At 49.6% G+C, this 22,995-nt stretch overlaps 1 protein-coding gene across 4 annotated transcripts in view; it reads left to right on the top strand.

The window, feature by feature from the left end:
- LOC131586530 (discoidin domain-containing receptor 2-like) overlaps window positions 1–18,788 on the top strand; it is a 57,358-nt gene extending 38,570 nt beyond the window's left edge. For all 4 annotated transcript variants that reach the window (XM_058853472.1, XM_058853473.1, XM_058853474.1 and 1 more), the window contains 13 exons: window positions 154–301; window positions 494–599; window positions 1,737–1,923; window positions 5,305–5,551; window positions 6,551–6,643; window positions 7,099–7,256; window positions 7,507–7,702; window positions 8,782–9,026; window positions 11,414–11,535; window positions 11,850–12,047; window positions 13,758–13,992; window positions 15,373–15,522; window positions 16,614–18,788. In XM_058853472.1, the coding sequence (XP_058709455.1) occupies window positions 154–301; window positions 494–599; window positions 1,737–1,923; window positions 5,305–5,551; window positions 6,551–6,643; window positions 7,099–7,256; window positions 7,507–7,702; window positions 8,782–9,026; window positions 11,414–11,535; window positions 11,850–12,047; window positions 13,758–13,992; window positions 15,373–15,522; window positions 16,614–16,754 (2,226 nt within the window). In that variant the 3' untranslated portion in view covers window positions 16,755–18,788. The remainder of the gene's footprint in view (window positions 1–153; window positions 302–493; window positions 600–1,736; window positions 1,924–5,304; window positions 5,552–6,550; window positions 6,644–7,098; window positions 7,257–7,506; window positions 7,703–8,781; window positions 9,027–11,413; window positions 11,536–11,849; window positions 12,048–13,757; window positions 13,993–15,372; window positions 15,523–16,613) is intronic.
- Window positions 18,789–22,995: the final 4,207 nt, after the last annotated feature.

Raw genomic sequence — 22,995 nt, 5'->3', positions numbered from 1 at the left:
CCGCTCTCAGGGCAGGATTCTCAGCTCTTCTACTGTGGAGCTGGTGCAAAGGTGCTTTTATTCCAGGGGGGATGTCTGAAGTTTCTTCCTTTGTCCAAGTCCCCTGAGCTGATTCCCCTAAATCAGGAAAACTGTGGCTCTTTTCTCCTCCAGGTGATCGACGGCAACACCGACACCTACGACGTGGTGCTGAAGGACCTGCGGCCGCCCATCATCGCGCGCTTCGTGCGGCTGATCCCCGTCACCAAGGCACCCATGACCGTCTGCATGAGGGTGGAGCTCTATGGCTGTGTCTGGCACGGTGAGTGCCTGTTCCTACCCCTGTCACAGCCCTGTCACAGCCCTGTCACAGCCCTGGCTGGGGCTCCCCCACATCCCCGAGCGTGCACAGGGATCCCCCAGCTCGTGGAACTGCTGATGCTGGTCCACATCATAAATAAAAAGATCACGCTGCTGCTGCTGTGTTTCTGAGGTGCATGGCCTTCTTTTTTAGATGGTTTGGCATCCTACAGCATCCCTGAAGGAGGGACAATAGCAGCTCCTGGCTTCCCCATCGTTTATCTGAATGACTCGACCTACGATGGCTACCAGGAGCGCAGGTGGGAGAAGTTGTCCTCTTCTCTCTCTGTCACTGTGCAAAATTCTTTCCTACTCACCCTGTTACTGGTGTCTTGTATCCCAAACACTTCTTTGTGCTTGTAGGATCTTGCAAGATGCTGGGTAACAACGTATTTATATCTTTATATATTAATTATTAATTATATTTATGTCTTTGTGTATTAATATCTGATGGTTTCAAGCTGGACTGCTACAGTAGAGCTTGGATATTTAAAAGGAGAAGGTTTTTATATAAAGAGAAGGTGTTGCACATAGCTGACCAGCACTGAGGAGCCCAGGTCTGCTGGGGAGTGTCAGGGAGCTGCAGGTGTCGGCACAAAACCCAACCTGCTAAGCCAGGACTCTTTGAAACTACTTAATCTTTAGTTCACCTGCCTGATGGCCTGGAAGTAGGAATCTGCCTCTTCCAAAATCCTGCTTTGCAGCTCCAAGGCACACGTACCTGTGCTCTAGTGACAGGAGGGCTCACCTGGGGTGGATTTGCAGAGCCAAGGACTTGCAGGGGGAGTCAGAATTGTGCCACACTGGCATCTTCTACTCAGGAACAGTGCTGGAAAACTGTTTGAGGGGCTCTGTACCCTCACATAGGAGTGGAATGAGGCAGGGTCCTGGCAAAGGGTCCGATCAGCCTTGGGAAGAGCCAGTAACACTCTCAGGAGCAATGCCAGAAATGATCCTGGGCAGAGCTGGCTGTGGCTCATGTGCTGCCCATGGTCTCCCTCCCCACTTTCCTGTTCTCCTGTGCCTGCCTGCAGGACTTTCCCCACAGGTTTCCCCAGCACAGGATGGAGCAGTGTTCCTGCCATGCCTGGTGAGATGTGGGAGATGACACAGTGTCGTTCTCCAGAGTGTCTGTTCTCATTCTCCAGAGGCTCTGCCTGTAGCTCAGCTTTGCTGTTGGTCCTTGACACCAGTGCAAAATCTTCTGCCTTTTCCCTGGGAATGATGCTAAAATCCCAGCCCAAACAACACCCAGGTGGTGCTGCATAAGAACAGCGAACAAATTCTTGTCCAGGATGGGTCAAGAGTAGGAAAACCGATGTTTTGCTGGCACCAGGTGAAAGACCCGTGTGGTTTCCCCGTGGAGCTGTGGCTGACTGTTGGTTCTCCCTGGCCAGGCACCTGTATGGAGGGCTGGGCCAGCTCACAGATGGAGTGCTGGGGCTGGATGACTTCACCCAGAGCCACCAGTACCGCGTGTGGCCGGGCTATGACTACGTGGGCTGGAGGAACGAGAGCTTCAGCACGGGCGCCGTGGAAATGGAGTTCCAGTTTGACCGCCCACGGAACTTCACCTCCATGAAGGTAACTCAGCATGGTCCCTCCCCAGAGGGACAGCCTTTTTTGGGTCTGGGGGCTTCCAGGTTGTCCCTTCTGGACACTGAATGGGTTGGAAGGGACCTTGAAGCTCATCTCGTTCCACCCTCTGCCACAGGCAGGGACACCTTCCACTAGACCAGGCTGCTCCAAGCCCTGTCCAGCCTGGCCTTGAGTACTCTTCCCAAGGCATGAGGACACACAAAGTGCCTGACAGCAGAATTTGAGCAGGAGATATCCCAAGTTTTCCAGGGTAGAAAGGTGAAGAAGGTGAGCACTTGCTTCTTCAGTGCTCAGACTCTCCTTCCAGTGTTTGGCTTGAAGGAATAAAAAGCAGACACCTGAAGCAGTGTTTAGGCAGCTGAGATGGATTTAGGATGTAGGATTTACTGACCCCTGAGGTAAAGGAATGTGGCTGTGCTTCCATTTTGACCAAACATTTCTCTGGATGCCTCAGCCTGTGCTTGTGCTGTGGGAAATTATTTAAACACACAGGAAAAGCACGAGCTGAACTTTGAGTCTGTAGTAAACAGCAGGATCTTTTAAAAAGGATTGGTGGCTTTTCTTGTAGAGATTTCAAATGAAGGAGAACCCACCACATCCTTAAGTAAATTGTTTTGGTGGTTACTTACTCTGGTTTTATTTTGTCTATTTTTAACTTGCGACTGTTGGCTCTTTGCCTGTTTTTGCTGGCAAAAATAAGAGTCCTGCCTTCTCAGAAATCTTCTGCTTCTACACCATGATTAAACCACTCTCTTAATCTTTGCTTCAGTACTAAGCTGGCAGACTTCTCAATGCCTTCCTGGTGAGACCAAGGGTCATTTTTGGAGCAGTCACCCAATCCTTTCTTTCTTTGCTGTCTACTCTTTTGGAGGTACAGAACCTGGATCTGGACTCAGGCTTTCCATCAAACTTTATAAAAGAATGGTACCAATTTCCTGCTTTTGGATGATTCCTCTTTGTTTGTGAATCTTGTGATGATAGTAATCCTCCAAGCCAAGAGGGAGGGAGCCAGTGGTCATTAAGGCTTTGGGATCATGCTAAAATTCAGTTCCAAGTTATTAGTGTCCAGGATAAAAGTCCAGTGTGGAAAGCATCTCTTAGATTTTTGTCCCTGAGTTCACTACCCTGACATGAGGTTTCAGTCCTTGAGATTATTTTAGGAAACTGCCTCCCTCCCACTAGTTTATTTTATTGCTAGTGATTCTGCTGTCTCACTCAGGTCATTGAAAAAAAAGTAGCAAATAATTTTGATTTAGGAATGCATTCCTCTTGGAAAAACAGAGAAGAATTTATGCCTTAAAATTTGTAAGACTTACTAGTTGATGATGTTTAATCAAATTAATATATTACACGAGCCCACACTATGGTAATTGGGGACAGATGCCTTCCAAAAATCTGTCTTGTAAACACAATCATCCTGATAAACCAAACACATCAGATCATAAGAACAGCTACTTCATCTAGCATCTAATTAAAAAGCTGTTCTGATTAGCATAAATTAATCTTCATTATTTGTTGAATGTTGCCTCCTTCAGCTTTGCATTTCTTTTGTACAGGCCAGGTGGTCTGTGGATCATTTTTGCATCCTCTTACCTTTTAGCTTTATCCCAGTCCTCTGAGCTTTCCCAGTATCCAAAAAAGTATTAAAAATAAATGTTAGCCACATTGCAACTGCATTGCATAGGCTTGCATGCTGTAAAATTGGACTTTAGTAGGAGATGTTTGCAATAGAAAATGTCTCTGTATCTGTCCAGGATGGAATCACATCCAACTCCTGTCCAAATACGGCACAAATTGAATATTCCAGGCACCAGGCTTTCCTGCCTGGTTATGAATGACTGTTTCTCCTTATTGAATAATGTTGTCTAAGCTTCATCTGGTCTTAATTATAGGCAAATACCCTCCTTTTGTCTTTTTGCTGCTCATCAGGCTGCTTGTCCTGATTAGTGCTTCACTGCTTTTCCCTGCAGGACCTTGCAGAGGCCAAGCAATTAATCGGGTTCAAGGCTGTAGGTGGTTTGGAAACTGTTGCTGTCACAGTGGCAAATACTCCACAGTCCCTGGGAAATGATTCCTGGGGTCTCTGGGGAGGGCTGGACCACTGAGAATGGAGCAGGCAGAGGGAAACTGAAGACTTTGAGTCGCTTTATTTCTTCGGGTTCCTCATCAGTGGCCACAGATATTGTGGTCCTGAGCTTCAGGTCTTCATAACAGAGCTCAAAGTGATGCTGAGCCACCAGGAGAAACTGATGGATGCAGGCTTAGGTGAGGGTTTCCTAAAACTCAGATCTTTCCTTGTCTTCAAGGTGCAGCCAGAGCAGGTGTATGCCAGGGGAATGTCTGCTTGAGTTTTTTCCTAGGTTGTGGTTTTTGGAAGGAATTATCTTAGACTGCAGCTGCTAAAAGTTTCTAAACGCTAAGAAATTTGGGACACAATCCTCATCTAATGGCAGAGATCAACTGTGATGTGTCATAGCTCCTGCTGGTTCCTCAAAAGAGGGACCAAGGACAAAGAAATCCCTGGGATTCCTCATGCCAAGAGGGACAGAAGAAGAATCCAAGAGGAGTGTTTGGGTGTGGATTCTCCGTGCACTTCCTTGCTTCACTGTTTCATTAACAAATGGCTGCTGTGTCATTGTTTCCACACTGGCCTCTGAGACTGGTTTCTCTGGGAGTTTTGGTGGGTTCAGTAGTTCATTTTTCTAACATGGTTGTTACAGTTCACAGACCACAATCCGTGGGCTGTCCACTCCAGCTATTGATCTTTGAGTAATATTTAAGCTGCAGCTTTGTCCATTCTAACTATTATTAATGATCAGATTGTTACATACAAATTTCACTACAATCCATCTTTACTATTATTAATGATCAGGTTGTTAGTTCCACTCTAATCCATCTTTGACTTGCAGAACAGAGCCATGTAGTTCAGGTTAAATTCAACTTGTAGCTTAACAATTCCACTTATTAACAATTCTACTTATGTCAAGCAATTAAAATAATACCAAATTTTAAACTCTTAAGAGTTTAGGTGTGTTTTTTCTTTCCCTTCTTAGGTTAAATGTTCAAAGAGAATTGCTCTGCAAGGCTTTAGATTAGTACAAGGTTTGCTTGATGGATTTTTATATGGGCCTTTTGAAGAGCCTGCCAGAATCTGACCATTAATGTAGATTTTGCAGGTAAAATTCAGAGCTGTTTCAGGATACCTTTTTGCCCAGTGTTCTCATTGCACACTGGAAGAAATCACTCATTCTGCATTCATACAGGGAGCTACTGGAAATGGGAAATTTTCATGAATGGAGCATCCCTGGGGCTTGATTTAGGTGCCAGTAAATCTCCTCTCTGACAGATCCATTCTCCCCTTCCCAGGTGCACTGTAACAACATGTTTTCCAAGGGGGTGAAGATTTTCCAGAGGGTGGAGTGCCTGTTCAAACCCCGGCTGATCGCAGACTGGGAGCCCGAGCCTGTGGGGGTGGCCACGGTCCTGGATGACAAAAACCCCAGCGCCAGGTTTGTCACCGTGCCCCTGCAGCAGCGCGTGGGCAAGGCCATCCTGTGCCGCTTCTACTTCGCTGACACCTGGATGATGATGAGTGAGATTTCCTTCCAGTCAGGTGAGTGCTCCTGAGCTCAGGCAGACCTGGGGAAGCACAGGGAGCAGGATGTGTGGGGTTGACAGGGGCTGCACGGTGGGAAGGGGGAGGTTGCACTGGTTGTACTGGTTGTACTGGTTGTACTGGAGGGGCTGAAAGGTCCCTTTGCTTTCCAGGCTGATACTGATGCACATGAGCAGAAGCACGACCAGGGCAACCAAAAACCAGACTGTAGAGCAGTTGTTCTTTTTGAAACAGATCAGAGAGTCACAGAATCCCCTGAGCTGGGAGGGACCCCCAGGATCACCCAGCCCAGCTCCCAGCCCTGCCCAGACCCCCCAGCATCCCACCCTGGGCATCCCTGGAGCTCTGGCAGCCTCGGGGCCGTGCCCATTCCCTGGGGAGCCTGGGCAGTGCCAGCAGCCTCTGGGGGAAGGAACTTACCCTTTCCCTGAACTGCCTGACCCTGACACAACTCCAGCTATTTCCTTGAGTCCTGTCACTGGTCACCAGAGTGAAGAGATCAGGACCTGCCTCCACTTCCCCAGCTGCCTGCTGGCTGTGACATTGATTTTTGCTTCTCTTTACCAAGTATTTTATTAGGAATAATTCAAGTATATCTAGAGATGATGAGATCAAGTTTAGCAGATTATGAAAAAATAAAGGCTGACTTTTTTTTTTTTTCCTTAAGCCTTAACTATGATGCAGAAGTCAGTGCCATGAAATGCTGTAAAAGGCTCTGGAGGGAAAAGGACAAAAGTCTTGGAGAAAACCACCAGGACTGACAGGGAAAGGTGTAACTTTGTGCTGTAAAGTCTCTAATCAGCTGTAATGAGAGGACATTGCTGAGGGAGGAATTCCCTGGGTGCTGCTTGTTGCTCACCTTGCAGACAGCAGCCCCTCCTGTTCCTGATCTGCTGCCTGAGCACCAGCCCCCTCCTGCTGGGGTTGGGATTGCAGGGAATGCTGGCAGGAGCAGGGAGCTTTTATTGGGCTGATACATTTCCTTTCCTTCCACAGACATGGAGAGTGTGAATCCCAGTTTTGTTACGGTAGCCACAAGCACCACGGATCTCCTGGAAACGGAGCTCAACGTTACTGAGGGCACCTGGGGTAAGGACTTCTGCCCCTTGGCTACTCCGAGGGCTCAAGTGTTGGGGAATTTCACAGGAACATCCCACTTCATGTGGTCTTTCCCTCCATTTCTGGAGATCTGGGGGTGGCTGAGCAGTGCCTCGTGCACAGGGCAGCACGTGAGCCAGGGCTGCCTCAGAACGTGGGCTGGAGATTTATGTGGACCAGTGAAACTCTGAGCACTGCCTGCTCTAGGATGGATCCACTGCAGGAATCTGTTCTGCTCACAGCAACCTTTGATTGCAGAAGTTCTCTGCACAGTTCTTAGCTCTTTGAGCCTCCAGAATGAGAATTTCTGGTAAGAGCAAAATGTGAACACAGCTGGTTCAGGGAGCTGCCCAAGATCTTTTCTCTACCAGACTGTAGGAAGCTGGCTGGCACAGAAAACCTCTGGTGCTTTAACCCCGGATTCTTCTTCTTCTCTGTGGCTGCAGGAACCACATCTTCTGTAACCAGCACCTGGATAGGGGAGAAAGCAGATGACTCCAACACCTCCATCCTCGTGGGCTGTCTTGTGGCTATTATTCTGCTGCTCCTGATGATTATAATCATCATTCTTTGGAAGCAATATGTGCAAAAAAGGTTGGAAAAGGTAATACAATGGGGCTATTTTGTTGACACAAGTTCAGAATTAATCTTTAACCCTAATGAGCTCAGAACTATGTGAAAAGCACAAGGTTTCCCCAGCTTCATGGAGTAGCTAAAGCTGCTCTCACAGCAGGGGAGGATGCCAGCCCTCTCCAAGATATTACTGGAAGTTGCTGTGGTTGCAGCCAAGGCATTACTTAACAACTGAGCATCACCTCAGTGTTTTTGGGTTTTTTTTTTCCCCTCCTCTGCAGGCCCCACGTCGAATCCTGGAGGAGGATGCCACAGTTCGCCTCTCCTTCTACAGCTACACCATTGCCAACAACCAGACCCAGATCCACCAGTCAAACCCCACCTATGAACGTGCTTTCCCACTGGATTTGGAATATCACCAGCCAGCTACACTGCTCCAAAAGCTTCCAGAGCTCTCCCAAAGTGCAGAGGATTCAGGTAACATCATCAGTCTTCAGAAGCTGCATGTTTCTTCTTTGATTTCTGTCAGATTGTAAAATGTGCCACTTGTCAAAGTTTGCCGTCTTTGGCTCCTGTGCAGTGCAGCAGCCCAGAGAGCTCAGGCAGAGTTGTGGAACACTGGCACCACTTGGCATGGAACTGTGACAGCTGGAGCAGCAGTCCCACTAGAGGGTGGTGGCCTTTTATTCTATTTGACAACTGTTGATGTATTACCCAGGTCATCTTCCAGCAGCTGGTTTGGGCAGTCAGAGCAATCACACATCATTTGTGGAGATGCTGCCTGCAGCACTCCTGGGAGAAGACCTTTAACACCTTTCTCTGCAGCCAGGGCTCTTTGAAATTCCTGCAGAGAAACCAGAAGGAAATAGAGCAGGGAATTGTCCGTGGCTTGGACAGTTTTGGACCCACACAGAAGGGAATGTTTCCAGCAGTGTTTTGTACTCAGTGAAGGCAGTGCTCAGCGGTGAATGGAAGGGCCGTGCTGCATTCCTCACACTGACAAGTTGCTAATATCCAGCATTATTCTACACAGGGAGACTGGATTGAGCCAGGGTGTGAATTTGAAGCAGAACAAATTATTCTGTGTAATACTGACCCTACAGGGAGTTAATTCTAAAGCATTATCCCATATTTATGTGAATAAGCTGTAAGAGGGAGGGGAGTTTTCTACCAGAGGACATGGGAGAAATGGAAGCCTTGATCAGTTCTTGTTGCAGGAGGGAACACAGAGCAGGTTTGAAAAAACATCCCCAAGTCAGGTAATGGGAACTGATTGTACTTGGGATGAATCAGAAACAAAAAAATCACTTCAGACTCGCCTCCCTGTCTGGACAAGAACTGCAGCTCTCATGGCTGGCTAGAACAGGCTGTGTTGAGCAGGAATTTGCTGGCAGCTCACAGGTATTGCTGTGGTTAAAACAGAGCAGCATCTCCTGTGTAGGTGTCCCAGCAGGTGGCCAAATTCCCAGAGCTGTGGGATCGGGAGGAGTGGAAAGTGGGACGTGCTGCTTCTGGGGGAGTGAGTGTGTGACTCAGCTGTCTTTGGCTCCCCTCAGTGTGCAGTGGGGACTACGCTGAGCCCGACCTCACCAAGTCCACCCCTCACCAAGGCTTCCAGAACAACGTCCCCCACTACGCCGAGACCGACATCGTGCACCTGCAGGGGGTGACTGGCAACAACATGTACGCAGTGCCAGCCCTCACCGTGGACTCCCTGACCAAGAAGGACATCTCCGTGGGGGAATTCCCCAGGCAGCAGCTGAGGCTCAAGGAGAAGCTGGGGGAAGGACAGTTTGGAGAGGTACAGCCATTCTCTGCTGCTTGTTCTCCAGCAGAGAGGAGGTGCCTGGCAGAGAGGAATCTTTTGAGGTGTTGCTTGGTGGGACTGAGGGTTCTGCATTTCAAATGTGTGTTTGCCCTTGGGGAAAGCTGATATGTCCTCCAGGCTAAGCCACTGAGCCTTGTGCAGCTGTCAGGCTCCTTGGTACCACTGGGGTCTTTATCAATAGATGAACTTGCAAACTTTTCTGTCTGCTATCTGTATCTGCTCATTCCTACCTAGGGTTGGGAATTCAGACTTTTGCATCTTCCATGGACATCTCAAATGTGATGGCTGTCACCCACCTTTAGATATGTGGGTTTGGAAACTCTCCACAGTCCAGCTAACACTGCTAGAGCAGCTTTCTCAGTCACAGATGGACATTCTGGGGGTGCTCTGCACACTAACCCAAGCAAAGACATTTCCCAGGCACTGTGGTACCCTCATATTTTCTGGCATTGCTGCTTGCTCAAGCCCCAGTTTGTCAGCAGCCTCAGGCAGAATGATGCACACATCTGTCCTCTGCCAAGCTTTCCCTTTGCTCCTTGAGCTCATTTCAAGCTGTCAATGTATTCACCTCGTCTTTTCTTCTCTCCCTACTTCATTTTCACACCATCTGTAGCTCCATCCCAAGCAGGTCTATCTCTCTCCTGCTCTCACTTTTCCACTGCCTTTTCTTCCCAGATTTTGTTCACTCACAGCCTTAAATTCTGCTTCTCTATCACATTTTGGCAATCACAGCCCTTCACTGCCTGCTCTGTGATGTTCCTATCTTTGTGGTTCCTCCATTCTGACACCCCACCTTCCCTAGCCCAGCCCCTTTCCTGTCCCCTCACTGTTTCCTGGGGAGGTGCTGACATCTTCAGCCTCCTCACCTGGCTGTCAGTGTAGCCCTTTCTGCTCTTTCCTGCATCCTGCTCTGTGCTCCAAAAGTGGGACACAGAGGATTTTCTCATTGGCTTGCCTCTGGTTTCTCTTTTCCTCTCATGCTGTCCCTCTAATAACTGCAATAACTCCTCCTCTGTATTGATTGGAGATGGCTCTCCCATCTCCATTTTCCTCGAGGATGGATTCAGAGCCTGTTCCTTTCCATGGATCACAGGCTCTTTTACAAATATACTGCACCACATTTTCCTGTCTCTCCTTCTCACCTCCTTAGACTTTCCCACACTGGCCATGCCATGCTCTGCTCCACTGCTCTGGCTCTGTGTGCTCCTAGAAACAGGGCTCACTGCTTCTTCCAGGTCTCCACTTTTCCCTCCTTTCAGTCTTTTGTCTCCCTTGCTCCCATGGAAGCAGCAGCACCCCTCCCTGGTGACACATCACCTTGGAATTACCTGTGCTTGTTCCTGTGGCTCTTCCCTGTCCCAGGTCTCATGACTGTACTTTCCCCACAGCTGGTTGATTCTCTGTGGGACTGCAGCAGCATCTTTGTCCACCTTTGTTTTGTTTGTTTTGTCCACCTTTGTTCCCGTTCTGCAGGTCTGTCCCATTTTCTCTGCTGCCTCGTTTTTCCTCTCGCCATGCTTGTGACATAAGTCCTTGCTGCTCTCTTCATACAAAATTCATTATGCTCCCATTACATTCCCCTCACTGCTGCAAGTCTTTGACTGACACATCCAGTCTGCTCCCCTTTTCCTTTTTCCTATCCACACCCTCAGGTCTGTCTGCTTTCCCCACCCAGTTCTTCATTTGGATGCACATTCTGGTAAATTCTTAAGCAAGTGTCTTGTCACCCCTTCTTGTATAACCCTGGCAGTAATTTTATATCATTACTCGTTAATTTATTGGATTGTGTGTAGTCATTAGAGTATTTATTTATCTTTGGGTAGGTGTACAGGTAAGGTGTTCACATCAGGGACACGTATGCACACACTTTTCTTCCTTTTTTCCCTCTGGAATTTGAGGATTTTGGATAACTGGCTGTAGTTCTTAGATGCTCCTCAGTGAAGTCAGAGCAATGCCTCAAGCCAGGCCATGGTTTGATGGTTCTGGGGTTGTGTGAGGTGCTTTAGTGCAGAGCAGACAAATCCAGGCTCTGGGGCCTTCCTTAACATCCCCAGTAGGTGCTGGGTGAACTGGGCTGCCCCAGGCTGCTGCAGCAGTGCAGTAAATGCAGCTTGTCAGAACTCATCTGGCTTTGATCCCTGTGTGCTCCTGTGTCATGGGCTGTGTCCTGGACACGTTGTGTCAGGATCTGGGGCCAACCCTTGGGTCACTTCTGATCACAGCTGTGTCACCTTCACCAGATCATCCACTGGTTCATTCTGCCAGCAGTGACCAAACAGTGACCTGGCTGTGATGTTGTTTTCCCTCTGGTTTTCTGCCTGTGTGTGCTCTTACAGCTGCCTCTTCCTCCTGCCCTGCAGGTGCACCTCTGTGAAGCTGATGGCCTGCTGGAATTCCTGGGAGTCTCATCCTCAGAATTCACTCACCAGCCGGTCCTTGTGGCAGTGAAGATGCTGAGATCAGATGTCAACAAAACAGCCAGGTAAGTGCAGCTGCAGTGGCAAGCAGCTGGGGAGGAAAGCAAATACTCCCCAAGCACAGGTTAGCCCTGCTGAGGCAGTGCTGTGTGTCTGTGGTGTTTATTCCACGTGTTCATGGAAGCAGCAGGACACAGCAGGGAGTGGGGGATAGGGGAAGCCTGAAATGCTGCATTCATCCCATTTGAACACGAGCTCAGAACCAGTTTCACACCTGTGTGTGCAAAGTGTAAATCCTTCTGAACTGAGAACACACCTCCTGTGCTCTCCCCAGATGAAGGAACAGCTTGGGGTTCAAAGGTGTTTTCTGTTTTGCCAGGAATGATTTCCTGAAGGAGATCAAGATCATGTCCCGGCTGAAGAACCCGAACATCATCCGGCTGCTGGGCGTGTGCGTGCGGGACGACCCCCTGTGCATGATAACAGAGTACATGGAGAATGGAGACCTCAACCAGTTCCTGTCTCAGAGGGAGATCTACAGCAAATTTGCCATTTCAAACAACATCCCCTGTGTCACGTAAGAGAAGCTGCCTGCCTTGTTGGGATAAATCAGCGATACAGAGACTCCAGATTTATCTGCTGTGCCTTCTCAGCAGGGACCTTTCTGCAGCCTGGCCATTGCCATGGCACGTGGGCACCTGTCCTGCTGGTGTGGGGCTGTTCCTGAGCCCTCTGGAGGTCCCTGAAGTGTCCCTGACAGAGCTGTTCTGGTCACAGAGGCCACCTTAGATGTATTTATTGAGGTGACCATCTCTTTGTTAGTGGGCTTGCATCAAATGTTTCATTGATATGAAAATCAGTTGCATTACAGCAAGAATTTTGGGGTGAAAAACAGGAATGTCTCTTAGGCTTTCAAGAAGGTTCATATGTTCTCCAGTGTCCAAAAAATATTGCTTCAGAGGAGCTGAGTGTGGAGCTTCAGTAGAAAGAAAATTTCATCAGCCAACAGAAGGAGAATATTTGGCAAAGAAAAACACATTTATGAGCAGTGGCACTTGTCTCCTTCCTCAATGGAAGGATTAAATCTGCCATAAAAGCATCTCTGCTATTGCAGAAATGCTTTCCCCAGAGGAGAGTCATGTAGGACTAATAGATTCTGCTTAATAAGAAGCCCTGCACTGACCAGAAGCTGCAGCACTGCTGAGCCTTTGGTGTGTTCCTCCCCAAAGGATTTCCTGTATTTGTGGTTCAGGCAGGCAGAGCCAGCTCTGATGTGCTGGACAGGAGGTGGCTGGGTCTTACAACACCCAGACAACACCAGCCCTGCTGCCAGGACCTGTCAGTGGTCCTGTCAGGAGTGTTAACCTGGTGTCCTGCAGTCAGGACATGCCTGTAGGAGGAGAGAGGATTTGTGTGTGAGTAGGAGTAGATTCCAGCTCTCTCCTGCCCTTTCTGCCCATCTGAAATCTAATTCACTTCTAGACTTGTAAGTTGTTTTTTTTTCCTGGCCAAAGCCTCCAAAGGTTCTGCCTTCATCTCCTCTTTGCTTCTCATCTGACTTTGAGCACTGTCACTCACATTGTTCTTCCTTGCTTTCCATTACTTGGCTCTGCCTCTAGTTTTTCATTGTCTCCCACTGATCTTGAGCCTCTCCTTCTGTCCCTCCCAGGGAGAAAGTGTCTCACAGAGGCAGCTCTGAAGGGGCTGTGTCCTGGCAGGAATGCTCTGCCTGCTCCAAACTCTGTATCCTGCAGCTTTATTAATCCTATCTTCATTTAGCTAATGGAGGAATTAAAATTAAATTAGATGGAAAATGCATCTGTTTCTATTTTCAGTAATGTTTAGCATATTTAAAACCAAGTCAACTCTCTTTAAAGTGAAGTGACACACTTATGTTAATATAAGCATCCAATAGTGGTGTTGTTTGAAATACCAGGCTAAGTGGTTTTTAAGAGATGAGATTCTGAGCTTAATTTTTCATGTCTCTCTGCAAAAAGTTGGTGCTTTGATGCATGAACTCTTTGAAAATCTCAAGATTAGTGTTTGATATTGAAAAAATAAATCTAAAGGATGTCAGGTTGTGAAGGCCTGAATTTCAGGGACAGCCTGTCTGTTCCTCCTTAGTCAGCTCAGGATCTTGGCTGTTCATGCCCTGGAACGAGACAGTTTAGTTCCACTGTTATGGCAGAAAATAAAACAACAGTTCACTGACACATCAAATACAATAAAGTCTTGAGTGTGGGGGAACTCCACTGATTTTCCTTTGTTGTATTTCCCTTTACTGCAGCCACTCCAACCTGCTGTACATGGCCACCCAGATCGCCTCGGGGATGAAGTACTTGGCATCCCTGAACTTTGTGCACAGGGATCTGGCAACTCGCAACTGCCTGGTGGGGAACAGCTACACCATCAAGATTGCAGACTTTGGCATGAGCAGGAACCTCTACAGTGGGGATTACTACAGGATCCAGGGGAGAGCTGTGCTGCCCATCCGTTGGATGGCCTGGGAAAGCATCCTGCTGGTAGGCACTGCACAAAGCCCCTCTTTGTTCCTTCCTCTGATCCTCAGCAGTGACACAGCACCAAGATCTGTGCTGCACATGGCCCCTGGTGGGAAATCCATGGGGTTGTGTTGGACATAATTCATGTCCTGGGAAAGCAGCATGCCCTTGGACATTGTCCTGGGTTGATTATGATGTTAAATTGTATCCCCATTCGTCCACCTAACCCAGAGACAGGTTTTATATTCTTAAAATTCCATCTGAGACTAAAAGTGAGTGGAAAAGAAGCACCGAGTCTGTTATCAGAGACTGTACTTGCTCCCCCCACATCAGGAGTTTTGACTACAGCACAGACAGACAACAAGACACAGCTCACCTTGGCTTTCCAACTAGCCAGAGCAGAGAGCTCTTCCTGGACTGTTTTCTTTCTTTCAAAACTCCTGATGTGGGGGGAGCAAGTACAGTCTCTGATAACAGACTCGGTGCTTCTTTTCCACTCACTTTTAGTCTCAGATGGAATTTTAAGAATATAAAACCTGTCTCTGGGTTAGGTGGACGAATGGGGATACAATTTAACATCATAATCAACCCAGGACAGACATACAGAACATTGTGGAATGGTTTTGTTGGAAGGACCTTAAAGCTCATCCAGTGTCACCCCTGCCATGGCAGGGACACCTTCCACTGTCCCAGGGTGATCCAAGCACCTTCCAAACTGGTCTTGGAGACTTCCAGAGATCCAGGGGTAGCCACAGCTGCTCTGGGCACCCTTGACTGCAGAAGTTTCCAGAAAAGCCTGGGTGTAGTGGGGCTGTGATGTTTTCTGCCCAAACAGGCCCTCCAGCCCCTCAAGTGTTTTGTGTTATTTTCTGAGCAATCTTCTTTTTACTTCTCCAGAAACACATTGTTTCAAACACAGCCAGTTTGGGCACATTTTTTGAAGACAGAAAACAGGGACAGCAAGAAGATTGTCACTGGCTTCTTAAATGCGCAAAAATCAAAATTATCTTGGGCTTTTCTCTAAGAGTCTGGAGTCTGCTCTGGCTCTGCTTTCACCCTGAGGGCTTTGCTTCCCTTTCAAAGGCTTTTCTGTGAGCTCTGCTGTTTTGGGTGGAGGTAGGCAGTGACTCTCTCCCCTCCCTCAGGAGGGGCAGAAGTCTCTGGCCTTCTCTGGGACCTGCTCCCTGTTCCAAAGCTTTGCCCCTGTGAAAAGTGCACTTCTTAGGGCTTGTGGGACCCCCACATGTTCCTGCTGCCCTACAAAGAGCCCTGTCACCCCTGTGTGTGTGGCTGGGAGCAGCTCACCCGCTGTGCCGGCTCTTTGTGGAGCCTTTCCCCAGTCTGAGCCCCAGAGGGTGCAGACTGAGAGGCTTTGGCTGAGCAGATCCTCTCTGTCCCCAGGGCAAGTTCACCACAGCCAGCGACGTGTGGGCGTTCGGGGTGACCCTGTGGGAGATGTTTGTGCTGTGCAAGGAGCAGCCCTACAGCCTCCTGACGGACGAGCAGGTCATCGAGAACACGGGCGAGTTCTTCCGCAGCCAGGGCAGGCAGGTAAGGAACACCACGGGCTCTTCCAGGGCCTCCCTGCTGCCCTCACCTCACCTGCAGCAGTCTCTGCTTCTACTCAGCTGCTCACCTGTGTCCTGCCTCTCCTCCCCCTTTTCTGGGCCCAGTTTTCCCTCTCTGAGTCTCACTGGAAGAATCCCTCGGCTCTGTCCTGCCTCTTCCCTGTTCTAAACCGCTTCGCTCTGCCCTGGCTTCAGCTTTTCCAGGCTCTCCCAGACAATCCTCTCGCTCCTTCCTTCTGTCAGCACTCTCCCACCAGCATTGCCTCTGAAGGATGAGGAAGCAGGAGGGAGTTGTGGTGGGAAGGAGCAGTTGTTAGTTCCCAGGGGATCAGATTCTCCCTGTAGGATCTCCACACATGCCAAGAAGCCTTTGGCCATCCCCAGCTGCTGAAGGGCTTTTGTGTTGTTCTGTCCCCACTGCTGCTGCCCTCAATAATAGATACCAGTGATGGTGCAGGACATTCCATCTCCTCAGTACCCAAAGCTGTGGAGTACCAGTTCAGAGCAGTTCTCCCCAAAATTCACCTTCAGCACCAGAGAATTAAGGGAAATAAAATGATGAGGGGTTTACTCACCATCTTCTAAATACTGATTAGCCAAGAGCCTAAAAAAATGAGAGGGAGAAGTAGAATCATTCTGCCAAGCTGTGCTGTAGATAAGCTCTAAAAGGTGTTTTTTCTGTCTCTGCTAACAAGCTGTCACGATGCTTAGAAAGCCTCATGGGTTGTCTGCGGTGAGTTGAAAGTACTTGGATTTTATTGTGGTAAATTTGGTTTTGGTTTGTGTTTTGCTGTCTCTTGGAAGACAAAGCCCTCAGAAGCATTCCTGTTTTCTTGGGGGACAAAGGCCTGTTCTGTGACCAGCTCATCAGCCAAGCTGGCAAAGTGTCTGTGGTGCTGTTTGAGAGGCTCTGTCCAGACTCCAGTGCCAGGCTGGGGCTGGAGGGATTCCAAACCCTGCATGGTGGCTGTGTCTTGTAAACCTGGAATGAAACTGTCTTTTGGTGTTACTTTAGTAAAGGTTCAGTTCTTTTGTGGGACCCCCACTGAAATACTGTGACTCTCTTCCTTTCAGATCTATCTCTCCCAGACTCCTCTGTGTCCTAACCCTGTGTTCGACCTGATGCTGAAATGCTGGAGCAGGGATATCAAAGATCGTCCCACTTTTGACATGATCCACCAGTTCCTGCTAGAACAGATGGAATCAAACATTTGACTCCAGGAAAGAGGCAAGCTGTTGAGAGCAGAGTGACTTTGGGGTCTCTTTGCCTGTCCCTCAGGTCAGGCCCCCTCGCTCCCCTCCCTGGCCGGGCCCTATTGCAGTTGGGACGTCCATGGCAGCTGCTCATTCTCTTGGCCATGGTCTGACACACAGGACCAGAGGATCTCATTTGGTTGAAAAATCATCTCCTCTTCTGAATCATTTCCTGGGAATACTGTGAGAGAGGGGTTTTTTTTTTTTACCCACACACCTTTGGGCAAAAGGAATGAGTAAAACTTGGAGGGACTCGGAGCTCTCTCCTGGCTGGAAGAGAAGGCACCGGTCGGTGAGAGCGCTGCCGCTTCTGCAAGGAAAGACTGCAGCCTTCTAGAGTTATTCCATGGAATCTGATGGAAGTCTTGTGCACATGAGCAAGTGTTTCTGTGTGCTCTTGCTACAGACAATGGTGGGAGGCCAGAAACATCTGGAGCTGGGAAATGGTTTAATGGGCTAGGGAACTGACGGAGCATTTAGGGACCCTTCGGGAGTGACGCTGCCGGGGTCCACAGAAGATGCTGAAACAAGAGTCCAAGATGATGTTCTGTTTTCCTGTGGTTGTTAAGCACTGCTTTGGTTATATATGTGCGTTTTCCCCACACTGGATTTTTTTTTATTTTCTAGGAAAAATGATTTTAAAATGAATGTTAAAGGTCTTTGGGAGGTCGCTGTGTTAGAAGGTCTTCCTCTGACCTACAAGTTAAGGTTAGGGTAGGGAGTTTGTATTGAGAAGTAGCTGATACTGTACTACTGTCACTATGTAGATTTATTAACCTAATGAACTTGTAGCCACAATGGACTGATGTGCAATTAATCCTGTATAATTACCCATCAATATGAGATCTCTAAATCAATGCTGTTACGTGTGAGAGGGAACTTAGGTTTGGTGGAAGCAGAACCCTCTGTCACTTGTCACAGCTCCCAGCAGAGGGGCAGGAGCAGCACACAGGTGTGCGTCTGGAGCCAGATGTTCCTCTCCAGATGTGCAGCAGGTTGGTGCCATGGCCAGGCTCTGTCACTGCTGTCACACAGGGCTGTCCCCTGCCATGGCCTGGCTTTTATCTCAGTGCGGGGGCCTCACTGAACTTGGGGTTGCTTTTTGTGTGTCCTGTCACAAGCAGCTCATTCTCTGCAGGGTTTTAGAGGGCTCTGAAATCCCTTTGGAGCGAGTTAGAGAATTCAGTGTGTTTCTACAATAAATCCATTGTGGATTTACCAGGTGCCTGGGGAATACTCTGCTATTCCCTCTCTAATCATTTAGCAAGATGCTTAGGACCAAACCAAATATTTCATAAGCTGGGAGAAGATGAAAGCTCAGCACTTGGCTTTTTTTTTTAAAGTAGAATCCAGCATAAAATATATTTCCAGTAAAGATTATAAAGATAATTTTCATTTTAGCCACAAGCATAGATGACTGGCTGGCTGTGCTGTGAGAGGGCACTGCTGAGAGGGGAATGTCTGAGTGGTTACAACACAGGGATAATTGTGCTAAAAGAAAAACCCCGCTTCTGGATGGGCAGATGCCAGGCTGGAGCGTGGCATGGCTGTGTCTGCTCCTTGGGAAGGCTCCAGCCATGCCTGGGCTGTCCTGCTGGGGATGTGTCCCCACCCCAGCTGCTCCTCTGAGCCCCTTTAGGGAGCCAGAGGGTGCTCTCACCTCCCTGCAGGGATTCCTGGAAACTCACCCCCAAACAGATTTTCTCTTTTCCCCTCTGTGACTGGAGGGGCTTGGGGTGAGCTGCCCTTCCCTGTTGGTGTCAGAGCCAGCAGGTTCCTGCTGCTGGGTGCTGCTGTCTGGCAAAACCACTCAGCCAAGGTATCTGTGGAGCATTCCTGCCCCAGGAAATGTCCCCAGTGCCACCCAGCCGTGGGTGAGGTCTCCTGGGGCACAGAGTGTCCCTGGGTGGGCTCTGTGACATCTGGACATGCTGTTCCTCCATTGACATGGTGACATACAAAGTTTGTCTCATATCAATAAATTCTAATGATAACCTTGACAAAAGTGAATTTCCACTTCTTTTTATGTACCCAGGTGTCTGCCCTGAGAACTGACATTTTGGTGGGGTTGTTCAGCAGCTCTTCAGGGACTGTGTCACCCCTGGGTTTGGAGGGAGCAGCCACTCACCATGGAGAGAGTTTTAAAGGGAGTTTCTGGAAATGCTGGAAAGGTGCCAGCCCAAATCCCCTCATGCTGGTGGGACCTGGATGGGCCTGGGGTTGTTGGTTGGTGCTGCATTTTAATCAGCAGCTTTTTCATCTCCAGAACAAGAGCCCCTGGTCTGGGCCTGCCTTCAGCTGGGCAGGGAGAAACCCAGCACTGGCCATGAGGGGTTGGGAATGGGAACAGCCTTTATCCTGCAGGAATTGGGCAGTGAAGGATCATCCCATCCTCAGGAGGGGTGGCTGAGCCTCCACTGCAGCCAGCACAGGGCCTGGGGCAGGCACAGCCAGGCTCTCCAGGGTCCTGGTGAGGGATGGGAGCCATGGACACGTTTTTGGGCTGGGGCCACTTACAGGGAACATCTGGCACCGCTGTCTCCAGGGCTGGGAGCCCTCAGGAAGCCGGACAAACACTCTGAAATTCCTGTGCTCATCCAAAACTTCCAGGTGGGGAAAGAAAGAGCTGAGTCCAGGAGAAGCTGAGGGGTTTTGTGCTGCAGGTGGAAGCTGCTGGGGGCTGACATCACAGAGGCTCCCCTGGTGACTGCACTGAGCTGTGTCTCCTTCCCCCCCTCCCCACCACGAGCTGCAACACCATCATGGCAGCCTACAAGGGAAACAACATCTTCCCTAAAAACCCCTACTACATTCCTGGGTAAGTTCATCCAAAACATCCATTTCCAACACAAATGGCTCTGGTTGGGATCAGGGAGCATTTATGACTCAGGATGTTTTGGGTTTTTACAAAAGACACTGTTCAATATTCCATGTAACTACACTCTGAAGGAGACAGAGCTCCAGGAGAAGCAGAAGGGCAGAGCTACAGACTGTGCCATAGCACATGCACAGCAAAGCCAAAATGGTTCTTTCCCCACCATTTTTCCCCATTTCTTTTAAGCTGCCAAATGTCACCAGAGCTACTGTGCAGGGTTTGGCTTCCAAACTGTCTTAATATTTGCATCAAGGATTTTTGGAAGTCTCCTTTGTCTAAGTGGTTGTACAGATGTGACACCCTCTGGTCACTGGGCTGGAGCCATGGCCTGCTGCTGGGTCAGACTGGAAAGTTTTGTGATCTGCTCCATAAGGAGCTGGATTTCTTTCCAAAGCTCTTTGTCACACTCTCCTCTAAAGGCTTGGATAGAAGAAAGCCTGGATATGAGGCGGTGAGTTACAGGGGAGAAGGTAAGATGGGAATGGGAGGAATTTGCTGTGAATTGAGATGTGTGTGGGGTCCTGTGGTGAGACCTGGTCTGGGGTGGGAAGGGCCCCCAGGGGAAAAGCAGCTGCTGAGGGTCTGGAATCCCTGGGATCAGCCCAGGCTGGGGTGAGCCCTGGCACAGGGAATGCCAGCCCCATCCTGTGCTGCAGGGCAGGTCTGGGGAGGCAGATCCTGAGCCACAGGGAGAGGCTGGAGCTCATTTCCTTCAGGCTGCTCCTGCAGCGACCAACTCAGCCCTTCCCCTCACAGTGACAGGGCAGGATTCTCCATTACTGATCTCTGTACCTTCCCACTTAGATAAGCTCTGAGGCTGAGGAGTTTTTAACTCATTTCTGCACTGCTGTGGCCATCTGATGTGATGTTCCTTCTGTGCTGTCAAAGCTGTGCTGACAGTGGCTTGGGAAACACCAGGGACAGCAAGGAGGGAGCTGTGGCTGGAATTGCAGCCCCAAAAGCCTCAACACCTTCCCTTGCTCACCCCTCCCTGCCTGCAGCTCCCTCAGGAGCAGCTCCAAGCCTGGCTGCTCCTCTCTGGAGGAGGAGGATGGAGCAGGTCCTGCTGCTGTTCCTGTTGCTGCTGTGCAGGCTCAGGGCTCTCCCTGAGTCCCTGTGGCTGCTGGAGGAGCTGCTTTGCATCTGCTTTGGGTGCTGAGGCTGAGGAGGAGCTGCCTGAAGGGCAGAGCCCTGCCCTGGGGTGTCACAGGAGGAGGGTTTGTGTCCAGGCTGTCCCCAGGTGTCCCATGTGCTGCACCCCCCTGTGCCAGTGAACCCAGAGACCACCAAAGCACCTTGTGGTCACTCAGGCCAGGCAATGGTCACAGCAGGAGCTTGGGAAGCTCAAGAGCACTGGGAAGCCTAAACCCAATGAGTGGGATGGCTTGGCAAGGTCTGGTGGGGCAGAGAAGGGGTCAGTCTGTGAATCCTGGGCACAGCCCTGCTCTGCAGAGCTGGGAAGGGTTTGGAGACAAGCGAGGATGGGCCCAGGGCCAAGGCTTTGCTGGCGACCAGGGAGGCAGAGCAGGTTTGGGTGGCAGCCTGGGAGTGGTGATGGAACAGATAAGGCTGAGCAAGGGAAGGGTGAGATGGGCTCAGGCTGTCACTGCTCACCAGCCTGAGCCCCAAACAGGGATCCCCAAAAGGATCAACATCAGCACAAACAGCCCTGCTGAGGCTGATCCTTTCCCCAGGCTTTTACCAGCAGCATTTGTAACTCCCTCCCTGGCAGATCCCTTCTTGTGCACCCAGACCGACTCACCCAGGTCACCTCGTGTTTATTTGCAGGGGAACAGAGCCCTTCCTCAGCCCAGCTGTGATTTTGTCCATGATCAAAATCCCTCTGGCCATCCTGTCATTATTTGGGCTGTGTCATCTGTGCCCTTGCTCGTTTTTATCATCCCTGTTGCAAGACTCGTTGAGAATCCGTGGGGATGAGCTGCTCTGGAGGGAGAATCCTGCATGCAGAGTGGGGAAACCTGCCAAGAGTAAATGCACAGCTCTGCTGGCTGTTGTTTAAACTATTTGGAAGGGAAAGTACTTACTCATCATCTTATGATCCTCATGCATCATCTGGCTTTATCCCCAGACCAGTGCTGGGCTCATTGATGGAATGTTTCTGTCTGTCCCTTGCAACTGGCTGCTCTACCTTTCCTCAGCGCTGGAATGACATCACCATTAGGAAATCTGAGACTGGAACAGCTCGAGTTTCTCTTGGTGGCTCGGAGCAGAGCCAGAGCTCCAGCACCTGCCCTGCCCTTGGCCACCAACAAGTGACAGTGCCCATCCCAGGGACTGGGCAGTGCAGAGATCCCAAAAAACCAGAGCTGTGTTTGTTCCAGGGACTGACACCTTCCCTGTGCCAGGCACTGCCTGGGTGGGCTCATCAGCCAGGGCCCTCTCCTCGCTGTGAGCAGAGGGTGCAAGAGAGGAATTATTCTGATTTTTCAGTTTCAATATTGGAATTATTCTGATTTTTGAGTTTCAATACTGGAATTATTCTGATTTTTGAGTTTCAATACTGGAATTATTCTGATTTTTCAGTTTCAATACTGGAATTATTCTGATTTTTGAGTTTCAATACCTGGGATTTTCTCAGTTACTCACAGTGTGTCAGAGCACAGAGGCACTGCAAAGTTTAAACTGGGGCACATTAAACTGGAAATGTTATTTTACCTGGGGGATTGTTGATACTGGTCCTGCCAAAGCCACCACAGCCCAGGCTGTGCTGGGAGTTTTCCCATCCACAGGTGCTGCTCCCTGACCTCATCCTGTGTTTCTCCACAAGCCAAAGGCCTGTGCCTGTACATGCCTGTGAATTGATGAGCCAGTTTTTGTGCTGCCAGGTGGGAACACACATGTGGAACACAGACACTCCCTCCTGGCCTCCTGAGTACCACACGTGTGGTCTCTGTTCTCCCCCTGTGCTCATCCCATCCATCCTCTTCCCTGCCAGGACCTGTCTGGGGTACAAACGCTCTGCGCTGCCACAGGCCAGGGCTGGAGGGGATTTTGGGCAGGAATTGTTCCCTGGCAGGGTGGGCAGACCCTGGCACAGGGTGCCCAGAGCAGCTGGGGCTGTTCCTGGATCCCTGGCAGTGCCCAAGGCCAGGCTGGACAGGGCTGGAGCAGCCTGGGATGGTGGAAAATGTCCCTGCCCATGGCAGGGGGTAGAAGTGAATGAGCTTTAAGGTCTGTTCCAGCCCAAACCTGGGATTTTCCCCACCAGTGGATGTCTCCCACTGCCATCTCAGTGATGGCTCCTTTTTGGTTTCCTCCTCAGCTATGGGGGCTACGTTCCTCAGTTCCCCTTCAAATTTGGGAACA

This window comes from Poecile atricapillus, chromosome 20, assembly GCF_030490865.1.
Source record: "Poecile atricapillus isolate bPoeAtr1 chromosome 20, bPoeAtr1.hap1, whole genome shotgun sequence".
Taxonomy (NCBI): domain Eukaryota; kingdom Metazoa; phylum Chordata; class Aves; order Passeriformes; family Paridae; genus Poecile; species Poecile atricapillus.
The sequence above is the reverse complement of the archived record's forward strand: the minus strand, read 5'-3'. Positions and strand labels throughout refer to the sequence as shown.